Source organism: Equus przewalskii, chromosome 14 (genome assembly GCF_037783145.1).
Source record: "Equus przewalskii isolate Varuska chromosome 14, EquPr2, whole genome shotgun sequence".
NCBI lineage: Eukaryota > Metazoa > Chordata > Mammalia > Perissodactyla > Equidae > Equus > Equus przewalskii.
The window spans coordinates 9,375,251-9,394,952 of record NC_091844.1 but is presented as its reverse complement, the minus strand read 5'-3'; the positions used below and the strand labels follow the sequence as shown (position 1 = coordinate 9,394,952).

Sequence of the window (19,702 nt, the reverse complement as noted above, 5' to 3'; positions counted from 1 at the left end):
AATCTTAAGGTTTTTTTAATTATAATTTTATTGTAACCTAAGGTTTTATTGTAATGTAAAAGGTTCTCTTTTGCATTATACAGAACAGAATATAGTGCTGAGCCCAACAATGTTTTATATCTTCACTATGGTCATTGGTACATTGTATAAAGGAATCGAAATATGTTTGGAAGAGAACAAGGTCTAATTAAGTACACCTGAAGTCCCAAGCAATTAAGAGAATTGACCAACGTCTTGCAGCTAATTAGTCTTGATTGCAACTAGCCCAACAATGATGTAAAAAATAAAAAAGAAAGAATCAGGGGCTCAGGTCTGGAAAGGAGCCTTTGATTTTTAATCAAAATTATATATTTTTTAATCCTATGAAATTAGAAGGTTGAAAATTAGTTCAAAATATGATTCTTTCTTTCCTTCTACTTTTTTCTAAGGCATTTGAGAATTCAAATAAAATCAAATAATTCACTTGAATAAGACCATTAACTGGTATTAGAAAAGTATTTTGCTGCTTTCACACATTCCCTTTTCAATTTTAACAATATTAGCTATTTTTTTCTTGATGTAGTCAAATTGTGTTTCACTGGAACATCATGGAATTAGCCAGTATTCTTGGAAGAGCAGTCAAGAAAAAGCAATATCCTACAACAGCAATGGTCTTATCATCTCTCATAACCACTCAACAAATAGTTACCAAGTGCCTACTATGAGTGAGGCACAGTTCCTACTCATGGAGGAGACGCCAGGGAGAGGAAGAGGGAGCAGACACTCATAACTGAGCTCAAGAAAGAGTTCAGTCACTGCCACTTAATTGCATACAATGCTTTCAATTGACCGGTACGAAGTTCTTAAACACTTTCATATAAAACACTTAAAAACCTGTGTTAGATGTAACAGGATTTACAATTCTCTTCAGTGAGGGGGGAAAAGCATCAAGAATTCTGAAATATTGTTGCACAACAACACAAATATAGTTAACACCACTGAACTGTATGTTTATAACTGGACAGATACAGGCAAAAGTATGAAAGTAGACCACTATCTTACACCACGCACAAAAATCAACTCAAAATGGAGCAAAGACTTGAATGTAAGATCTGAAACCGTGAAACTTATAGAAGAAAACATAGGCAGTATGTTCTTCGACATTGGTCTTACCAGCATTTTTTCAAATACCATGTCTGAACGGGCAAGGGAAACAACAGAAAAAATAAACAAATTGGACTACAGCAAACTAAAAAGCTTCTGCACAGCAAAGGAAACCATCAACAAGATGAAAAGACAACCTAACAATTGGGAGAAGATATTTTCAAACCATATATCAGATAAGCGGTTAATAACCAAAATATACGAAGAACTCATACATCTCAACAACGAAAAACCAACAACCCAATTAAAAAGTGGGCAAAGGATCTGAACAGAGATTTCTCCAAAGAAGATATACAGATAACCAATAGGCACATGAAAAGATGTTCAACATCATTAACTGTCAGGGAAATGCAAATAAAAACTACAATGAGATATCGCCTCACTCCCATCAGAATGGCTATAATTAATAAGACAGGAAACAATAAGTGTTGGAAAGGATGTGGAGAGAAGGGAACACTCATACACTGCTGGTGGGAGTGCAAACTGGGGCAGCCAATATGGAAAACAGTATGGAGTTTCCTCAGAAAATTAAGAATAGATCTACCATATGATCCACCTATTCCACCACTGGGTATTTATCCAAAGAACTTGGAAACACAAATGCATAAAGATACATCCACCTCTATGTTCACTGCAGCATTATTCACAATAGCCAATACTTGGAAGCAACCTAGGTGCCCATCAAGGGACGGATGGATAAAGAAGATGTGGTATTTATACATGATGGAATACTACTCAGCCATAAGAAATGATGAAATCTGCCCATTTGTGACAATATGGATGGACCTTGAGGGTATTATGCTAAGTGAAATGTCAGAGGGAGAAGGTCAAATACCATATGATCTCACTCATAAGTAGAAGATAAAAACAATGACAAACAAACACATAGCAAGAGAGATTGGATTGGTGGTTACCAGATGGGAAGCGGGGAGGGAGGAGGGCAAAAGGGGTGATGAGGCACATGTGTGTAGATGGATTGTAATTAGTCTTTGGGTGGGGAACATGATGTAATCTACACAGGAATCCAAATATTATGACATACACCTGAAATTTATATAATGTTATAAGCCAATGTTACTGTATATTAATCTGGAGAAATACCTATCCAAATGCATTGCCCGTTTGTAATGAAAAAAATAAAAATGTTCAGGACAGTAAATTTTATGCTATGCATTTTTTACCACAATTAATTTTTAAAAAGGAATTATGAAATTAAGTTATCTTTAAACAACTCATATTTGTCCATGAAATGTTTGTTTTATATCCTGCAGGAAATAGGGAACTTGGCAATATTTTGAGATGGGGAAGAAACTGGTGAAACTGGATCCTTAGGATGATCTATCAGATAATGCTGCTCAGGGTTAAAGAGAAGTTGACTAGATGAACAGTCAAAAGCTAGAAAAGCTAGCATGAAAGTGAAATGGTTAAATAGGAAGGTAGCACTAAGATTTGGAAGAATGTGAGAGACTTGAACAGAGCAATCAACAAGATGTGGTATGAACATAGAAGGAGAATCCAAGAAAATTTCAGGACATCAAGTTCCAGTGAGAACATGGTACACGTTGCTGTGGTCAACCTGAGTAGAAACCATTAAAATGAAGATCCCAGAAAGCAGCTGGAAAAAGGAGACTGCAGCTTGGAGGCTGTTTAACCACCCAGGCCCCAAAGATGCCCCAATCTGAGACACATGCCAGAAACTTGAACAGCAACTCAGATGAACCCCGACTGACTGTAGCCTCTACATCACCAGGTGAGCCATCGCTTTCTCTCCCTGAGAGGTTACCCTGTGCACCTATCCTTACATATTCCTCGCTTGAAGTTTACCTGGGGAGGAGAAGGGATTAACAGAAAAAGGTAACAATCACATCACCTCCAATTTGATGGAACTAAAGAAACTTCTGGAGAGTGAAAGAGTCTCTTCTAAACATTTGCTGTGCTCTAGGGAAACAGAGCAGAACTGAAAAAAAATTAAACTCTTTATAAACTTTATGCCTTTAGGCAATCTAACAAGTGTTGATCTTCCTTCCGTTTTGGATCTTCGTACTGCAGGCAACTCAGAAACTCCCTTGCTCTGATCTGTACAAAAGGCCATCTGGTGTTTCCAGATCAATCTCCTGGTGCTCCATGCACTACAACAGCAGATGAAATTAATCTTTGCTGTTCAACATTCACAAGGCCTGCAAGTCTCTCCTCTCCATTCCAACACTTGGGGGAAAAAATGGCTGAGTCAGAATGTCATTATGTTGGAGTTGGAGAATCTTACTGTGATATACAATATTTTTTTAAAAAAAGGAAACAGGTTTTTAATTAAAACCTTCAGAATGTTATCACAAAATGTTTCAGTCTCTGCAGATTAAACGGAATTTTTCCACTTAAAAGAAGTATAACCAATTTCTAGGGGAAAAAACAGTACTTGGAAAAGCAAAATGAATTTATTTTCACTGAAATGTATATATTTAGATATCTTCCCTATCTCTGTCCTTTAAATTTAAGCTTAAATATTTATTTTTATTTTAAAAAGTAGGCATGTTTTAATTTCTAATCTAAGGATATTATGGTTTACTAAATTATTTCTCTACTTCTGGATATTAAGGTTTACTAAATAATTTTTTTTTACTTCTGCTAGCTACTTAATCTGGGAAATACAGCCGAGGAAAAGAATGCAGTCATAAAACCTGTTGGTATAAAGATAAGCAGTTTATTTAATATCTAATTAAATGTGGTCACCAGAGAAATCACAGCTTATGAAACTTTATCAGAAAAAGATTAATCCGTTTCAGGCTTAACCCAAATGTCATAAGAGAACTCATGAATTTAGATAGGAATCCACTTATTATCCAAAGACATTTTCATATTGAGTAAGAAGAGCCTATATTACTGCCTATATTTATACTTACTACAATCAAATTTATATACTCTGTAGCTATCATTGATTTCAGGGACAATAATCAAACTAGAATAATATAAGAGGAAGCCTTTCTCTCTTTGTCAAAAATTTCTAGAGTGTTCTCAAATACTTCACAAATTTATACATCCCATTCTTTCGGAAAATCAAAAATTATATAGACTGTGTCATTTTAATTCAAAAGCAACAATTCAACAAAAAACTAGTCAAGACCTATTATATGCTCGACTCAGCCACTGGGGAAATGAAGATGGGGAAAAATGATTCCTCCCTTTGAAGGGTTCACAAAAATGATGAGAAATAAACCCTTAACCATACAACCACTGATATAAAGTACTAACTACTATAGGGCAGAGGCTGCTTGTTTTCCCCCAATATCTATTCATGTCTTCTTCCATAACGAAAAAATTTTATCTGGACATATGGTGACCCAGCATAAAAGCCGGACGCATTTCCCCGCCTTCTTTGAAGCTAAAATAGCCAGTGACTAATTGTGGCCAACGGGATATGAGAGAAAGTAGTTTGTGCTCCTTCCAGGTTGAACCTTTAAAGGGCAGGCTATTCTCTTCCCTTTCCCATCCCTCTTCCTAAGGGCTGGAAAGGAACATGGACCATCTTGGATCATGTGGATAAGTGTAACACTCCTATCGGCGGTAGAGCAAAAGAAAAAAAGAAGCCTAAGTCCATAGTAGGATGTCACAGAAAAGAAGCAGCATACTACCTCAGATTTATAATTTATAAATAAACTTTTCTGTTGTTTTTAAGCCAGTTTTGGGAATCCATCACGTGAAGCAGCATCACGCTATAATTAATATCTAATAGAGATGCTTCTTTTTCTGAGGATTTTGGTATTGGAAAACGCTCACTAAAAGGAAGAACCAAAATTTAATAGTGTAAGTAGGACAAAGTTTGATTTCTGACTCTTTCGTGAAAAATAAAACCCTGTATTATGACAAAAAATTAATCTCATAATTACTAAAACAGAAATGAGAACTAAAATTTTGTAAATTCTTAGAAAAGAATAACTTAAGTAATCACTGAAAGGAACAATTTTCTTTTAACAAAATTGTATGATCCTGTAATAGCAATAGTTCAAAAAAAAATTAGAGACAGTAAGAATCAAAATAGACACCAAAAACTGAATTAATGACATATAGAAAAGGCTTAGGAAAACAGTAGTGACTGCAGGTGAAAAAATATAGATCAAAGCAATTAGAGAGGAACTAATAGATACGAAAGAAACATAAAGATGATTTAACATAAGGGTAAGTCCTTTAAGAGGCAAATTAAAACCAGTATGTGCAAACACGTGCAAACACTTAATACGAAAACATTCCGTGAACTAGAAGAATGAATTAATCTTGAAAGACTGAAAGAGCACTCCAGCGGCCAGTCCTGTGGCTAAGCGGTTAAATTTGCATGCTCCACTCCAGTGGCCCAGGGTTCACAGGTTCGGATCCTGGGTGCAGACCTATACACCACTCATCAAGCCATGCTGAGGCAGTCTCCCACAGAGAAGAATTAGAAGGACCTACAACTAGGAGATACAATTATGTACTGGGGCTTCAGGGAGAAAAAAAAAGAAAAGAGGAAGATTAGCAACAGGTGTTGGCTCAGGACCCAGTCTTCCTCACCAAAAAGAAAAAAAAAAAAAAAAACCACTCCAAGTTTTAGGAAATCTTCAGTATTGAGATGTATTTTGGTTAAGCTGCAGAAATTTAAAGAAATAATTCTTTAGGTATTCAAGCAGAAAGAACAAACCATCTACAAGAAGTAACAAGATGGGTATGTTAGAAGAATATATACCAAAGCTCAAGAGAGGCTCCACATTTGATGAAACCAAAGAATTATAAAGAGAGAGGGGTGTGAAGAAAGGAAGAGAACATCATCTGAAATGAAGATCATCTTATGTTCGTGGTTTTTTTCTTTTCTGAATGGTGGGATTTGAGTTGATTTTTAAATTTCATTTTCCTTCATTATTTAAATTATTTAAATGAGCACATAACCTGTTAATAAAAACAATGAGTAATTAAACAGAAGAATATCAAGAATAAGACAAAGCAAATTCGCCGATATATTAACAATGATCAGTTCCAGGTGGTGACTTTGAACTTCCAAGAACTATTATTTTTTCTAAGAGGAACTGGCCTGGAAGGAAGAATTTGGCAGGCGAATTAGAAAAGACTAACACCGCAGGCAGAAGCAAAGAGAGAAAAGGATGAAAAAACATGACATGCTTAGGAAATAGTAAGAAGTCTGGTAAGTAGATGGAGATAAAGCTTGCGTCAGATTATATGCTATGCTTGAAATTCATTTTGTCTTTATTCTTTTAGTCACTGATTTCCCTAATATTATTCAAACCCGTTAAAGCAGATTTATCTCTCTATTTTTCAAGTGCAGAAACTCAATGTCCAGACCTCAGGGACAAAACAATTCAGTAGTAGATATAATAGGACCCTATTTCAGATGATGGTGCAAAGATGAACAGGAAGGGAACCCTGTCCTCAGGTACTTAGAATATACGTGAGACCAACAGACCCAAAAAAGAGTAAATAATAATATATGGTATGAAAAGAAGCTCTTTGATGACTGGAGTAGACTGGGAAAGTGGCAGAACTTACGCCAGGTCTTGATGAAAGGATGGAACATTTTGATTTAAGATTTCCAGTTTCATAAGAAATGGTATTATGGGATCCCTACCTATAGCTACATCACAATTCCATAAAGATGGAGTATTTATCTTTTTTCTTATTGAAATTATAAAGAAAAGATGGACTAATTAATCAGTTATGTGGGAATTTGACTATTTGAAAAAATAAATGACTAACCTAATATCAAAATAAATTCCAGACAAACTTTTCATCGAGTTTTTTAATAGTTTCGAATGTTAGATTTAACTCTTTAATATATTTATGGAAATAGCCTTTTTAACCATAATTACAAAGGAAGAGATCAAAAGGAAGATAGAAAGATAGAAAATTTAATTTCTCCATTATAAACAAAGATTCATCCACAAACTGGGAGAATTGCTTACAATATAATTAGGTAAGGTCCATTTTCTTAATATTTAAGGAACTCAGTAAGAAAAAATACAAACACGTCAACAGGAAAATGGGTAAAGAACATAAACAGAAAATTCACAAAAGATTATATATGATAACCTTTTGTTCATTTTGGAATTATAAATTAGCTAAGAAGTTTTCCTTGAAAAATATCACATCCACACAAAATTTACTTATAAGGCCATTCATTGTGGAATACTTTACAATAGTGAGAAAACTGAAAACAGCTTAAATGCCCAAGAAAAGGATTATGTAAATAAATTATGGAACCTCTATAGGATAAAGCCATTGAAATTTCACAACTAAATGAGATACAAAGGCCACAAATTGAATGTTGCCAAATGTTGTTCAGTCACATGGTGAAGTGTAAAGAAAATAAACGGGAAAACAATCATATGTAATCACTTCATTTTAATTCATTAAAGAAGGTAGAAGTATAGAAAAAGACCAGAAGGATGTAAACCAAAACATTAATTGTGATTATTTCCAGATTGCAGGGTTACAGGTGATTTTCTTTCTAGTTTATGATCTTATAATTTTAACCAAATTTTTACACTGGAGACATATTACTTTAAAAATCTTTGCTGCCCTTTGCAGTAAAACTTCTGGAAAGAGTTGTCTATATTTAATGTCTCTAATTCCTCGTCTTGATTCTCTCTTAAACCCAAACAGGTTTTGGCTCCAAAAACTCTCCTTGATGTAAGCGGTGACTTTCTTGTCACTAAATCCAACATCAGCAGAATTGACACTGGTGATAATTTCTTTCCCTTCTCCACACCCTCTTTCCTTGTGGCTTCTAGATACCACACTTTCTTCCTTCCTACTGATCCCTTCTTCTCCGTCTCCTTTGCTGGTTCCTTCTCTTCTCACTGACCCTTTGATGTAGGAATGCAAGAGGCTGACCCCTCTTCTTTAGCTACACTCACTCTCTGGACCTCATCCAGCCTCAAGGCATTAGATACCACACATATGCCGACAATTCCCAAAGCTACATCTCCGGCTCAGAGATAGATTTCCTTTCCTGCCAAACTCCAGACATGTGGCTCCAATCCATGTGCCTACTTATCTCCACTTGGATGTCCAATAGACACCTCAAACTCAATAAGTTCCAATGAACTCCTGCTCTTCCCCTCAAAAACCTGCTTCACATAGAGGTTTTCCCATCTCAACTGATGACAACTTCTTCCTTTCAGTTGCTCAAGTCAAAAATCTGTCCTCAATTCCCCTCCGGCGGTCATCCAAGCAGTCAGCAAACCTTATTGGCTCTCCTTCAAAATATATCCTGAATCCAACTTTCTGATCATCTTTGCTACCACCTTAGTCCTAACTGTTATCATCTCTCTCCTAGATTAGTGCAATAATCTGCCAACTGATCTGCTTCTGGCTGGGCCCCTTAGAGTTTATTCTCAACATGAGACCCATGCTGATCCTACCTAAGTCAGATCATGACTCTTTCTGCTCGGAACCCACCAATGGCTCCCCATTCTCACTTACAGTAAAGCCAAAGTCCTTACTGTGGCATATAAGGTCTTACATGACGCGGGTTCCTCTTCCATTTCCTTCCTCCTCATGTACTCCATGCCAGAATACTGCCTTCTTGCTAGTCCAGGGAGAGGAGGCATGTTCCCACTTGGGCCTCCTCTCTAGCTAACCACTCTACTCTACCTGACACCTTCTTCCTCCAGAGGTCTTCCCGGCTAACTCCCTCATGTCCTTGACTCCTCTGTTCTTGCTCAAATCTCACTTTCTTAATGAGGACTACCCTAACCTCCCCTTTTAATATTGCAATCTGATACCCCCCAACCCCATGTGCATCCCCAGCCCCCTTAATACTGCTCTGCTTTTTCCTTTTTCCATAATACTTATCACAAAGTATAAAAGATTAAAAATCAAAATGGTAAAGGAGTAATTTAGACAGGCTATGAGGAAGCAAGGAAGGCTACTCTGAAAACTCATACTTAAATGTACCTTAGTGCCTATCTGGAAAAGGGTGGCATAATCCTGTGTGAGGTACTGTCCAGAGGGACATGGTGAAGACCTAACCTACAAGAATTAATAACAAAAACAAACAAAATTGAGATAGCTAGCAATTTTAAATCCCAGTGGGAACAACTAAAGCTAAGCAGCACAGAAAGGCTGATGCGTTGGTCGATCTAAGGAAGGGTGAGAGCCGTCCAAAGATGGGAAGGCTACCCCAGGAGGTGCTAAGTTCCCTCTCAGCTGTGGGGTTTGAGCACAGACAGAGGAAACTTGAGAAGGATGTCATGGGGAGGAGTCAACCATCCCACGGGACATTTGGAGGAGACTTTCCATCACCGATGCTCTCTCTGTGAGATTTTCAAGACATCCAACAACTGGGGGAGGCAAGTGGCTGATTAATAGCTGAATGCACAGATATTTCTATTTTCCACTCTGTATCCTTCTGTCACACAGACAAAGGGGTCAACCTTTTGCTGCATATTAAAGGCATACCAAGGGCTACATGGACCCAAATACTATGTAATCAGCAATATTCCCGAAAGATATGTCTGTAAGACCACAAATAAACAGATCTCTGGATAAATATGTGGATTATGTTTGCATAAATTATGAAACAATGCATTACCCCCAATCTCTGAAAAAGGAATCGTGACAGAAACAGGATCAATGAAGCAAACAATGACACGTGGAGGAAAAGGACCAGGGGACGTTCTGGGAATCAGTACCCACTGGAATCAAGGGGTGTCTCTAAGAACTCCAGGTATTCTAGGTTATTTTAAGCCCATTCGAACTTAATTCTGGTTGCAGAAAGGCTGGAAATGTGGCTCTTCCCTACCGTCCGGGACCTCTCCTCACCTCCTCAGTCCACGTCCTGTTGCTACATTCACGTCGTGTGGCCAGAGAAGAGGAGCATCTGCCTGCAGCACACACACAGCACACCACACACACTGCCTCAAGCCAGGGCTTCTGATCATGAAAACCAAAGGAAAGAGAGCAAGGAAAGAAGAGGCAGAGCGCACAGCCCTGGCAGAGCTGCTGTCTGCTCTAGCTTTTGTTTCCGAGGCCAGCATAGCGCTCGATGGTTTATTTTACATGGGCCGTGTTTACATACATCAGTAAATATGGTTCCCATTTCTCTTTGCAACAGCAGCTATAAATTATATGTTGGAAGTGTTTGGCTCCTCTCTTCCCATAAAAGGTTTGGCAGGAATTACTGAGGCCCCAACAAGAGGAGGTCAGTGGTTGGAGCGGAGTGACTTCCTTCACCCATAGCCTTAAATTAATTAACTAATTCAACAAAAATATATTGAACACAAACTATGCACCAGATAGAGTTAGGGATGCTTCAGTAGACAACACAGTAAAAACAAAACAAAAATCCTCACCCTTCTGGGGCTCATATTTTAGCAAAATTCACCCACCTCACCTCAATTTCCCGATTCTGCACTCTCAAACCATCTATAGCTAAGCATATTAGAAGGTAAATGTGAAGCAACCAGAGCTACTATAAATGATTTTAATAATGATTATGAGCTGTTATTACTATTGTGGATTTTTTCGAGTGCTTTTGAGAATAGTGGCTATGCACCAGCCACTATTCTAAGCACTATACAAGAATTAACTTATTAAATAGTCATAAAAATGCTATCAATAGGTGCTGTAACATTGAGTTGTGTCCCTCACATTTTAAATTTTAAAATTTAAAATTTTTAAATTTTAGATGGAGACAGGGTCTTTACAAAGGTAATTAAGTTAAAATGAGGTCATTAGAGTGAGTCTTGATCGAATACAACTGACGTCCTTACAAAAAGCGGAAATTTGGACAGACACACAGAGGGAAGACAATGTAAAGACACAGGGAGAAGACAGCCATCTACAAGCCAAGAAAGGAGCCCTGGAAGAGGGGCCGGCCCGGCGGCGCAGTGGTTAAGTTTGCATATTCTGCTTCTCGGCGGCCCAGGGTTCACGGGTTCAGATCCTGGGTGTGGACATGGCACCGCTTGGCAAAAGCTATGCTGTGGTAGGCATCCCACGTATAAAGTAGAGGAACATGGGCATGGATGTTAGCTCAGAGCCAGTCTTCCTCAGCAAAAAGAGGAAGATTGACAGTAGTTAGCTCAGGGCTAATCTTCCTCAAAAAAAAAGAAAAGAAAAAAAAGAAAGGAGGCCTGGAATAGATTCTCCCTCATGGCCCTCAGAAGAAACCAACCCTGCCAACACCTTAATTTGGGGGTTCTAGCCTCCAGAACTGTGAGACAATTAATGTCTGCTATTCTAAGCCAGTCAATTTGTGGTAGTTTGTGACAGCAGCCCTAGAGAACTAACAAAGGTACAATCACGATTCCTTGTCACAGCTAAAGCCTTTGAGACATAAGGTCATGTGGCTGGCAGATGGAGTGAGAGTCAAACCCAGGCCACCTAGCTCCGGAAACCGCACCCTTCACTCTGCTCTAAAATCAGGCCAATTACTGCAGAGGCGGGTCCTAGTCAATATCATTTCTGAGAGTGTCTTGGTCCTGGAGCCTGACCTTTGGTCACAATAGGAACATGCCACGTCCAGGGGTGGTCAAGAGGCTGCCCGTCACATGCGCAGCTACGGAATGGAATTTGCAAATAGCAGAGGGGAGACCCCGCTTTGACCTACTGTAAAGGTATTGTCAATGCTGCTTCGTCACGCGGACAAGTGATTCCACTGCTCAGCCCAATTAAACATGCTATTTAATACTTGATGGCTTCAAAGAGATCTATTTCAATGAGTCATTCTAAATACTGACTACCCGACAATTTTGACATTTTTCCTCAGCCCAAATCTTGTTGATTTTATATATCATTTAACTGGAAATAAAGCTCAACTGTGATACATTCCACTACAGATAATAATAGCTCAGAAAAGCCAAATATACAGAATGAGAAAATCTGATCCCAGTCTTGGCAATAAAATCTCAGGAGGGGGCTAAGCCTTAAATAAGGGAGAATCATGCCACTCAGGCTTTGCTATATTAATCCAGGATAATCTCAGCCTTCAAGATTTCAGTTATTTCTAACAAACAAATACAAAAGAACTTTCAGAATTTCATTTTTCTTTCTCCTCCCACCTCATCTCTCTCCGCCCCTCTCTCTCCAGCTCACACACACGCACACACACACAAAACCACTTCCAATAACACCCTCATTTTTATATCTTGTTTGCTTTTGTTGTTTCAAAGGTACTGCTAATAAGAATAATGTAGGAACATTTACCAAATGCTTACCATATTATCACTGTGCTAAGCACATTATATACTTCGACTCATCTACTCCTCCCTCCGATGATTCTGCCAAGTAGATACTATCATTTCCTCCATCTTCACACATAAGGAAACTAAGGCCTGGCAAAATTAAAAGGCTTGCACCCAGCACACGGCTAACAAGGGGCAGAGCTAGGATTTGAACCTAGTCCTTGCTTGTCCGCAGAGCCATGATCATTCCACTGTGTTCTACGCCTGCCCCGTGTACCTGAAAGCTTGCACATGATTTCCAACCAAAAAAGGATGAAATAAAAAGAAGAGACCTTTCTCGTTGGACTGTTTAGTGACACCTGTTCCAGGGTGGAAGACATGCCGGATCACACATCATCTTTTCAAGTGACTCCAAACACAGAGGCCTCCAGCTCTGATTAGCCCAGATTTGGAATCCACACACATAAGGTTGCAGTTTAAGGGAAAACAGCCCCATAATCTTTCCAGATGCTTTCCAGGAGAGCAAGCTTTATGAGAACTGAGAAAATGCACAGGAAAAATAAAGCGGGGTTTGCTAATAGCCTCCCTCCGGGTCCCGCCTTCAACGCCCGCATCACAGGAGTAGTTTCCCACCTTATGGCTGCAAAACTTGGCTTTATGACATGAACCTAAAGGAGCCCAGAGACGAAAGAGAACAGAAAAGGACACCAGCACCTTCACACAGCAGGACACATTTTAATATGCTTCCTTTCAATTTTTCAATAAAGGGTTATAGAAACTGAAGTTATTTTTAATGATTAAGTGCTTTCCCTTTTAGGGTCCCGCTGGCTGAACATAAAAGTACCAAAAGTATGGAAACATTTCCACTTGCCAGCCTTCATTATGACCTTCAGAACAACCCACCTATAAGATGGAAAAGAAGTGCTTTCACCCAGCATCTGAGATCACAGTTGTGAGCCTTCCCTCTTCTGAGTCTACGTGGTACACGCTCCCCAAGCCCTCGCTACGAGAACGAGGGACGTGCGTTATGTGAAGAGGAGGAAGCACAGAGTGTAACCATCTGTGCTGTTACTAAGTCACACCGTGCTGTGGGACGTGGGCTCTGTCCGCAACGGGTGAAGGAGGATGGAGGTGATGCTGATACGGAAGAGGAGACCAGCATAGACAGGGAAACTGAGTCTCCAGGCTGGCCACACACCCTCATTTCATCAATGCGCAATCAGATAGCATACTTGAATTTGAAAACATTATACATCTCAAACATAATTAAGAAATGTAGACTGGCATGAATATGGAATGTACACATTGCTTTGCAGATGTCTTTTTCGTCCGACAGGCTGGTGCCGACTTTAATTTGGAAGAAATCCATTTTCATACAAAGGTAACCAAGAGAGACAGGAAATAGGAAGCCTACATCATTTATCTTCTGTGAACTTAAAAAAAAAATCAGTTAATTGCTTTTCTAGGAAGCTATTTTGTGGAATCACGGTGCTTTATCTTTCTGCTCTTCTTCGTGGTATAAATGGCGATTTTAGAATGCCCATCATGAAAATGCTATAATTAATCAATACATCTTAAACTATTTAATTACTTACTTTAACAAATAAAATCCTGATCAACCAAAAGTGATTACTCTCTTCTTCTGGATGTATTATCAACTACTACTAAAACCCCTAATAGACACTCTATTAATTGATATTCAAATTTAGGTGTCTCTTTCCTTATCACTATCTAAGCTAAGGGCAGCGGCTACTGGCTTCCATCCTTCCCTGGCTTTTCAAATGCATTCTACTCTCAGCCATCAGAGCCCTCTGCAAGAGCAGTTTCAAATCATTGCTATGTATTAAGTTAGTAGCAAACAGTAACTAAAATGTGCATGTTTTGGAAGACCACTATTGAGGCTGGAACTTGACAAACAAACTCACTGCCTAGCCTGTGAGGCCCATATCTTGTCTCAATGCACTGCATATTAGGCTTTTCACAGTACTGTCCCATTTTTGCCTTGCCTCTACCTAGCATATAAATATGTATTTTAAATTCTACCAAGTTTGAGGCTATTACAAAGCCCTATTTTCAAATCTAAAATTATCATTTTAATAATAATTTCTTATTATTCCATGAACCAAAGACAGATACACCATGACGCTAATGATGCATACGCTTCAGGGCCTTTTAAAAACAGAGATTCCTCCAAGGCCCCAGGAGGTGCCCTAGCAATGTGTTAATACATGTTTTTGTAAAAATTTCAAGTGTACGATATTTTTCTGTTCTGCTTTTTCCTAAAGAGGATCCCCAGGATAGAATAAATTTTAGGTCCCGAGAAACCTCTATCTGCCCCTCTAGGTTAACAGTCCCCAACGTCTGGATCTTGAATTACATGTTAAGGGCAAAGCATCAATTTTGCATGTCTGTGTGAAACAAAACACAACTCACTTCAACCAGAAATAAAATTTAGTGTGCTCTACCCTAGAACATTCTAGAATGCAAGCTTTAGTCATTCTTTAAGTTCCTTGTCTCTCACCTAACAGTAGTCACCCTTCCAAGTGATACACTGGGGAAGTCTCACTAAACGAGGGGTGGTGTCAAGAACAAAAAACTCAGCTATAACAACAAAAATATGTTTTTCATTAAACACATAACTGAGCTGGGAAAAACCAGCCAAGAGGCAGGTGTATCAGTTAAGGAATCCCCTTGAGGTCTTTAACTTCCACATCAAATTGCACTGAATTTTCCTACACTAATTACCTATTATGGAAGACTAAAGAATTATAACAAATAATTCGCCATGGCAGCAGACAGAGTGCAGATGTTGTAAGGGAAAGAATAAAGAATTTACTAAGTGTAAAATAAGGCAAAAGAGATTCACAAATTCTCAATTTTTAAAAATAACATAGAATATTTTTCTACTACACGATTATGAAGGTGAGGGAATTTTCCTAGGGCTAGAAGGCCAATTTTAAATTTAGTTAGGACTGTGAGAGAAATTGCAAATTAAAAGCTAAGTGCTGCAGTCTGATTTATTCAACTCATGTAAATTTCTTAGAGGCAGAGACGACATCTTAGAATTTTTTTTTAATTTCTCACATCACTTTACACCTAGTCATTGATTTGATTTTCTTATGAGGAATGTACCTACACAATGCCACACAGCTCTGTTTGCACTTCCCTTGTATTTATGTCATTTTTATCCAACACTCCATTTTAGCCCCCAAATTCTTCACACTGTCATCATTCTTGCCCTACAGCTAACATCCTGAAAAAGAATAAGCAAGTAATGCAAGTTCCCTTCAGGTCCTTTCCTCTATAAATTTCCCTAAAAAAAGACATTCCCTATCTGCCTAGAAATCAATGTCAGTACCATTGAGAGGACATTTTCACACAGGTGGTATTTGTGTACAAAAAAAAAAAAAAGGCATCAATATTTTTTAAATCGTTTGCCACACTGAATTGTTTTATTCTCTCCAAAAAAAAAAATACTCCCTCAAAATTAAAATCTGATGAGTTAATAAAGTTCTTCAGTTTCCATGTTATGGTTGTGGGTTTTATAGGAATCCCTATAAATACTGAATGATATACCTGCAAAAGGGTATTTCTTAACCTCTTGGAGTACTATAAAAAAAAAAACTTTTTGAGTTTGAAGGACATTACCCTGCTGCTAATTGGCAGAGTTATTTTCTTATTATGATCGTGGATTGGTTAGACACACAAGGGTTATGAGATTCAAATGACCATATTTTCTATAACACACAAAGCCTTTTGTTAAAATAAGGACGTATATCCTCTCCCCATTATAACTTTGCTCTATAAACAACACTTCTTCCGACCTGTTTTCTGTCAATGCATGACTGGCTTCTTTGAAGTATTCAGGCTGACTGGTTCAATGTCATTATACGGGGGAAATGAAATACTTCCTGTATCAAAGCTCTAATCTCTCTCAGTCTGACTCTCTATTTCAGGCATTTCCCTCTTTTTGTGATTACTGAACACTAGTACAGTGTGCCATTCCCAATCCAGGGTCCTGGAAGGGCATCCCAAAAGTGTCCACGTTATTAATGACATACCCCAAATGAAAACTGTACAGTTATCTACATAAGCCTGTACTAGCTATCAAAAACTGGTTTTTAACCAGAGCTTTATCAACTCATTGGGTTCCAAAATAAATAAATAAATAATTACCTAACAAATTTGAAGTTTCTTTGGCACTTCATTTTGAAAAGGAATCAACTGGGATTAAAATCATAAAGGGATGCCTGGTAGTTGTAGTCACTTCTGTTCAAGGATAAGTCATGCTCTATTTGCCAGTACCAGTCATCTGATAATGATAAAAATCAGACAGCTGGAGAAATTCAGTTTTATAAGATGGTATCTATGTGTGTTTCCTAGAAACTTTTAAAAACATAAATGTCTGCAGAAGTTACAGTTTGCATCTATCAATTCCTAATGCATACTTTATGAGACCCATCACAAATGAATAATATAAAGAAGTTACTGGTATACATGCCACTTAACTTCCTCATTAGAACCTTTTTGTAAACATCTCAGAGTAAAAAATCTGTCTTCTCTAAGGGTAATTTGTTGATCTGCCAACTGGTACAGGCGCTTTCTGAGATGATAACTCAGAAAGGGTTAAGCTTAGCCTCATCAGACACACAATGAGAAATGTCAAATCATTTGTTTCACTTGATTATTAAATCAAATTAAGGCACAAAGAATATTCTGGCCAAGATAGAGAAAGACAATCTCTGTATGACCCCACTCATATGTGGAAGTTAAACACGTGGACAAAGAGAACAGATTAGTGGCTTCCAGGGGAAAGGGGGTGAGGGGGGCACAAAGGGTGAAGGGGTGCACCTACAACACGACTGACAAACAATAATGTACAACTTAAATTTCACAAGGTTGTAAACTATCATAGTCTCAATAAAGAGTTAAAAAAAAAAGGAGTATTCTGGCCCCAGTGTGACCCATCTTTAAAAAAAGAATATGTCAAAAAGAAAAAGAAAATGGAACAGTTCCTAAGGACAATGGTCGAGAATGCACATTTTATTTTAGTTAGTATATCACAGCAAAACAAAAAACTGTGCAGTCATACTTCTTCATATGTTCCTGACAACTGTCATCAATTTGGACTACAGTATGAAACGTGCTTGTCTAAAACAAAACTTCATTTTCTACCTAGCTTTACTCTTCAAGTGACTACTCATGGCTTCTTTCCTACCTCTGTGATTCTGCGATTTGCTTGCTATGAATTCTAATATTCCATACATCCAATCTATACATTTTGTAATGAAAAAATACTTTAGAATAAAATCAAAATGCAACCAGAAGAATCTGAACTAAAAGACTTCACTCTCTTCATATAACCCAAGACCATTTTTACAGGACAAGGAGAGTTCTTACCTGATTAACATCAATAAACCTGGATCTTAAATACTCTAATAAGGATGGGACACCTGCTACATCTGAATATTCACCATATCCAATATTGAATCATTTAACAATTATTTAAAAATCATTATGAGGTGGACTTCACGAAATCTGTCTTAGAACATTTCAAAACTGAAAAAAAGATTGAATTTCTCAACTCTTTTACATAAAAATTAACCTCTTTATATACTAAAAAGTATAGACTTTGAAGTACTTTTATTTCTAGTATATATCTCCTCCAACACAGGCTTGTTCACAAAAAAAAAATCCCTTGAACTACATGGAAAGAGACATTCCTTCCTGAACTAACACAGACACACAACTGCATTTGTTGGTACTTAAAAAATTCTGATTATAATCAACTTGAGATTCTGAGAAATCATTATCTATGTATACATCCTCCTTTATTGATTGCTACAAATCCAACCACATGAAGTCAGTCACACATTGAAATAGAGAAACACGGGAATTGAACTTTCAACTGTCAGGTAGTCACTCAGAACTACTCAGATGCATGTAAGTGGTATTGAGAAAAGACTCACCTCTCCTTGTCTGGGGATGCCGAACTTGGAAAGCTTGGCTTTGGCTCTGGCGGACTCTGGTTTGGTGGCCGGGACTCCCCTATACGACGTGCAGTGCACGCTGGTTTCCGTGGATGACTTAAGCTTTGGAGATTCATCAGGTGCCTGATCTTGGCCGTCCATCGGCCGCACATATGCAGTCGGTTTCTGCTGGATCAAGCTGGGTTTTGAAGCCAGGGAAGGAGGAAAGTTCTGGACACAGTGTCCACTGCCACTGTGCTTGGCTGCTATAGCAGGTGGCCTTTCCTGGGTCTGAAGACCCACTTCTACATTGCACACTTGTTTGGTCCGTGACTGCTGTCTGCCAACACCATCACCAAGCAAGGTCCTGAGAGAGCCCTGTTGTGCTGAGTTGGAAGAAGAAGAAGAGGAAGATGAGCATGAGGGGCTTGACACATAGTGATTAGGTTTTTTATTATGATTCTTTGGGCTAGCAGATTTGTGAACATCAAGCAACCTGTGTCCGTGCTTACTTGCTCTCTGTTGGCCATCAGATGGTGGGTGCCCAGCCTTCTGCCAGCCCATGGTGCCCCTCTTACTCTGCTGCACGGGGACAGCTGCTGGTGTGGAAGATGCAGTGCTACAGACAGACGAGGGCTGGGTCTGGGCTCTTGAATCTGCAACAAAATGTTCATCAATCTTGTTCACAGGAGCCTGAGGAACCCCAGGTTTGGGAACGCCAACGAGATGACTCTGATTAGATCTATCAGTTAAAAAGTCTTTCATTTCATCATAATTGCCTAAAGTATTCTGGATCCGGTTGGAGAGCTCATCCCCCTTGTTAGTCTGGAGAAAGAAAAACACAACATCCACCTGATTGTTAGAGACAACAGGAACATGGGAAATAATGGAGAGGTATCTTCACTGATCACAGAGCCAGGACTGCCACATTCAGAATGAGAGCTGAGAGCTGAAATCAAAATCGTCATCTCTGAAGACCTCTGTCAGCACTCTGCATCGCACCAGAACCAGAAAGCTGTGAATGGCCTCAGAGTGCACAAAAAGGGAATCCATCAACACACTGTGCCACAGCTAAGGAAATCAGAAAATTTACTACTGCAGCTTCACAAAATGGTCTGGATTAAGGCTTTCTGGGACTAGATTTTCTTTTCATTTTTGTACTTCCATTGGAAGCTTTTCTTGAAAATTCAGATTTGGCTCAAATTGTTCTGCTTCCAATTTCTAAATATTTAATTATTCTTGTCAACAACCCAGAGTGACAGGCAAAAGAAGTCAGAGAAAAGCTTAAAATGAACAGGGGACTAAATATGCAAGAAGCTACCAGCCTGAACTATCCATAGCTCCATACAGCCTAAGATATTAGTGAAATCTGGGGAGATATTTCATTTTGGAAGAGAGGTTCTATTTTTGGCCTTTGGCATACAT

General features: G+C 38.5%; 1 protein-coding gene across 9 annotated transcripts in view; it reads right to left on the bottom strand.

The window, feature by feature from the left end:
* AFF3 (ALF transcription elongation factor 3) overlaps positions 1-19,702 on the bottom strand; it is a 573,659-nt gene that overhangs the window by 421,269 nt on the left and 132,688 nt on the right. For all 9 annotated transcript variants that reach the window (XM_070573486.1, XM_070573489.1, XM_070573490.1 and 6 more), the window contains 2 exons: positions 18,790-19,102; positions 18,278-18,663 (listed from right to left, as the gene is read on the bottom strand). In XM_070573486.1, coding sequence (XP_070429587.1) covers positions 18,278-18,663; positions 18,790-19,102 — 699 coding nt within the window. The remainder of the gene's footprint in view (positions 1-18,277; positions 18,664-18,789; positions 19,103-19,702) is intronic.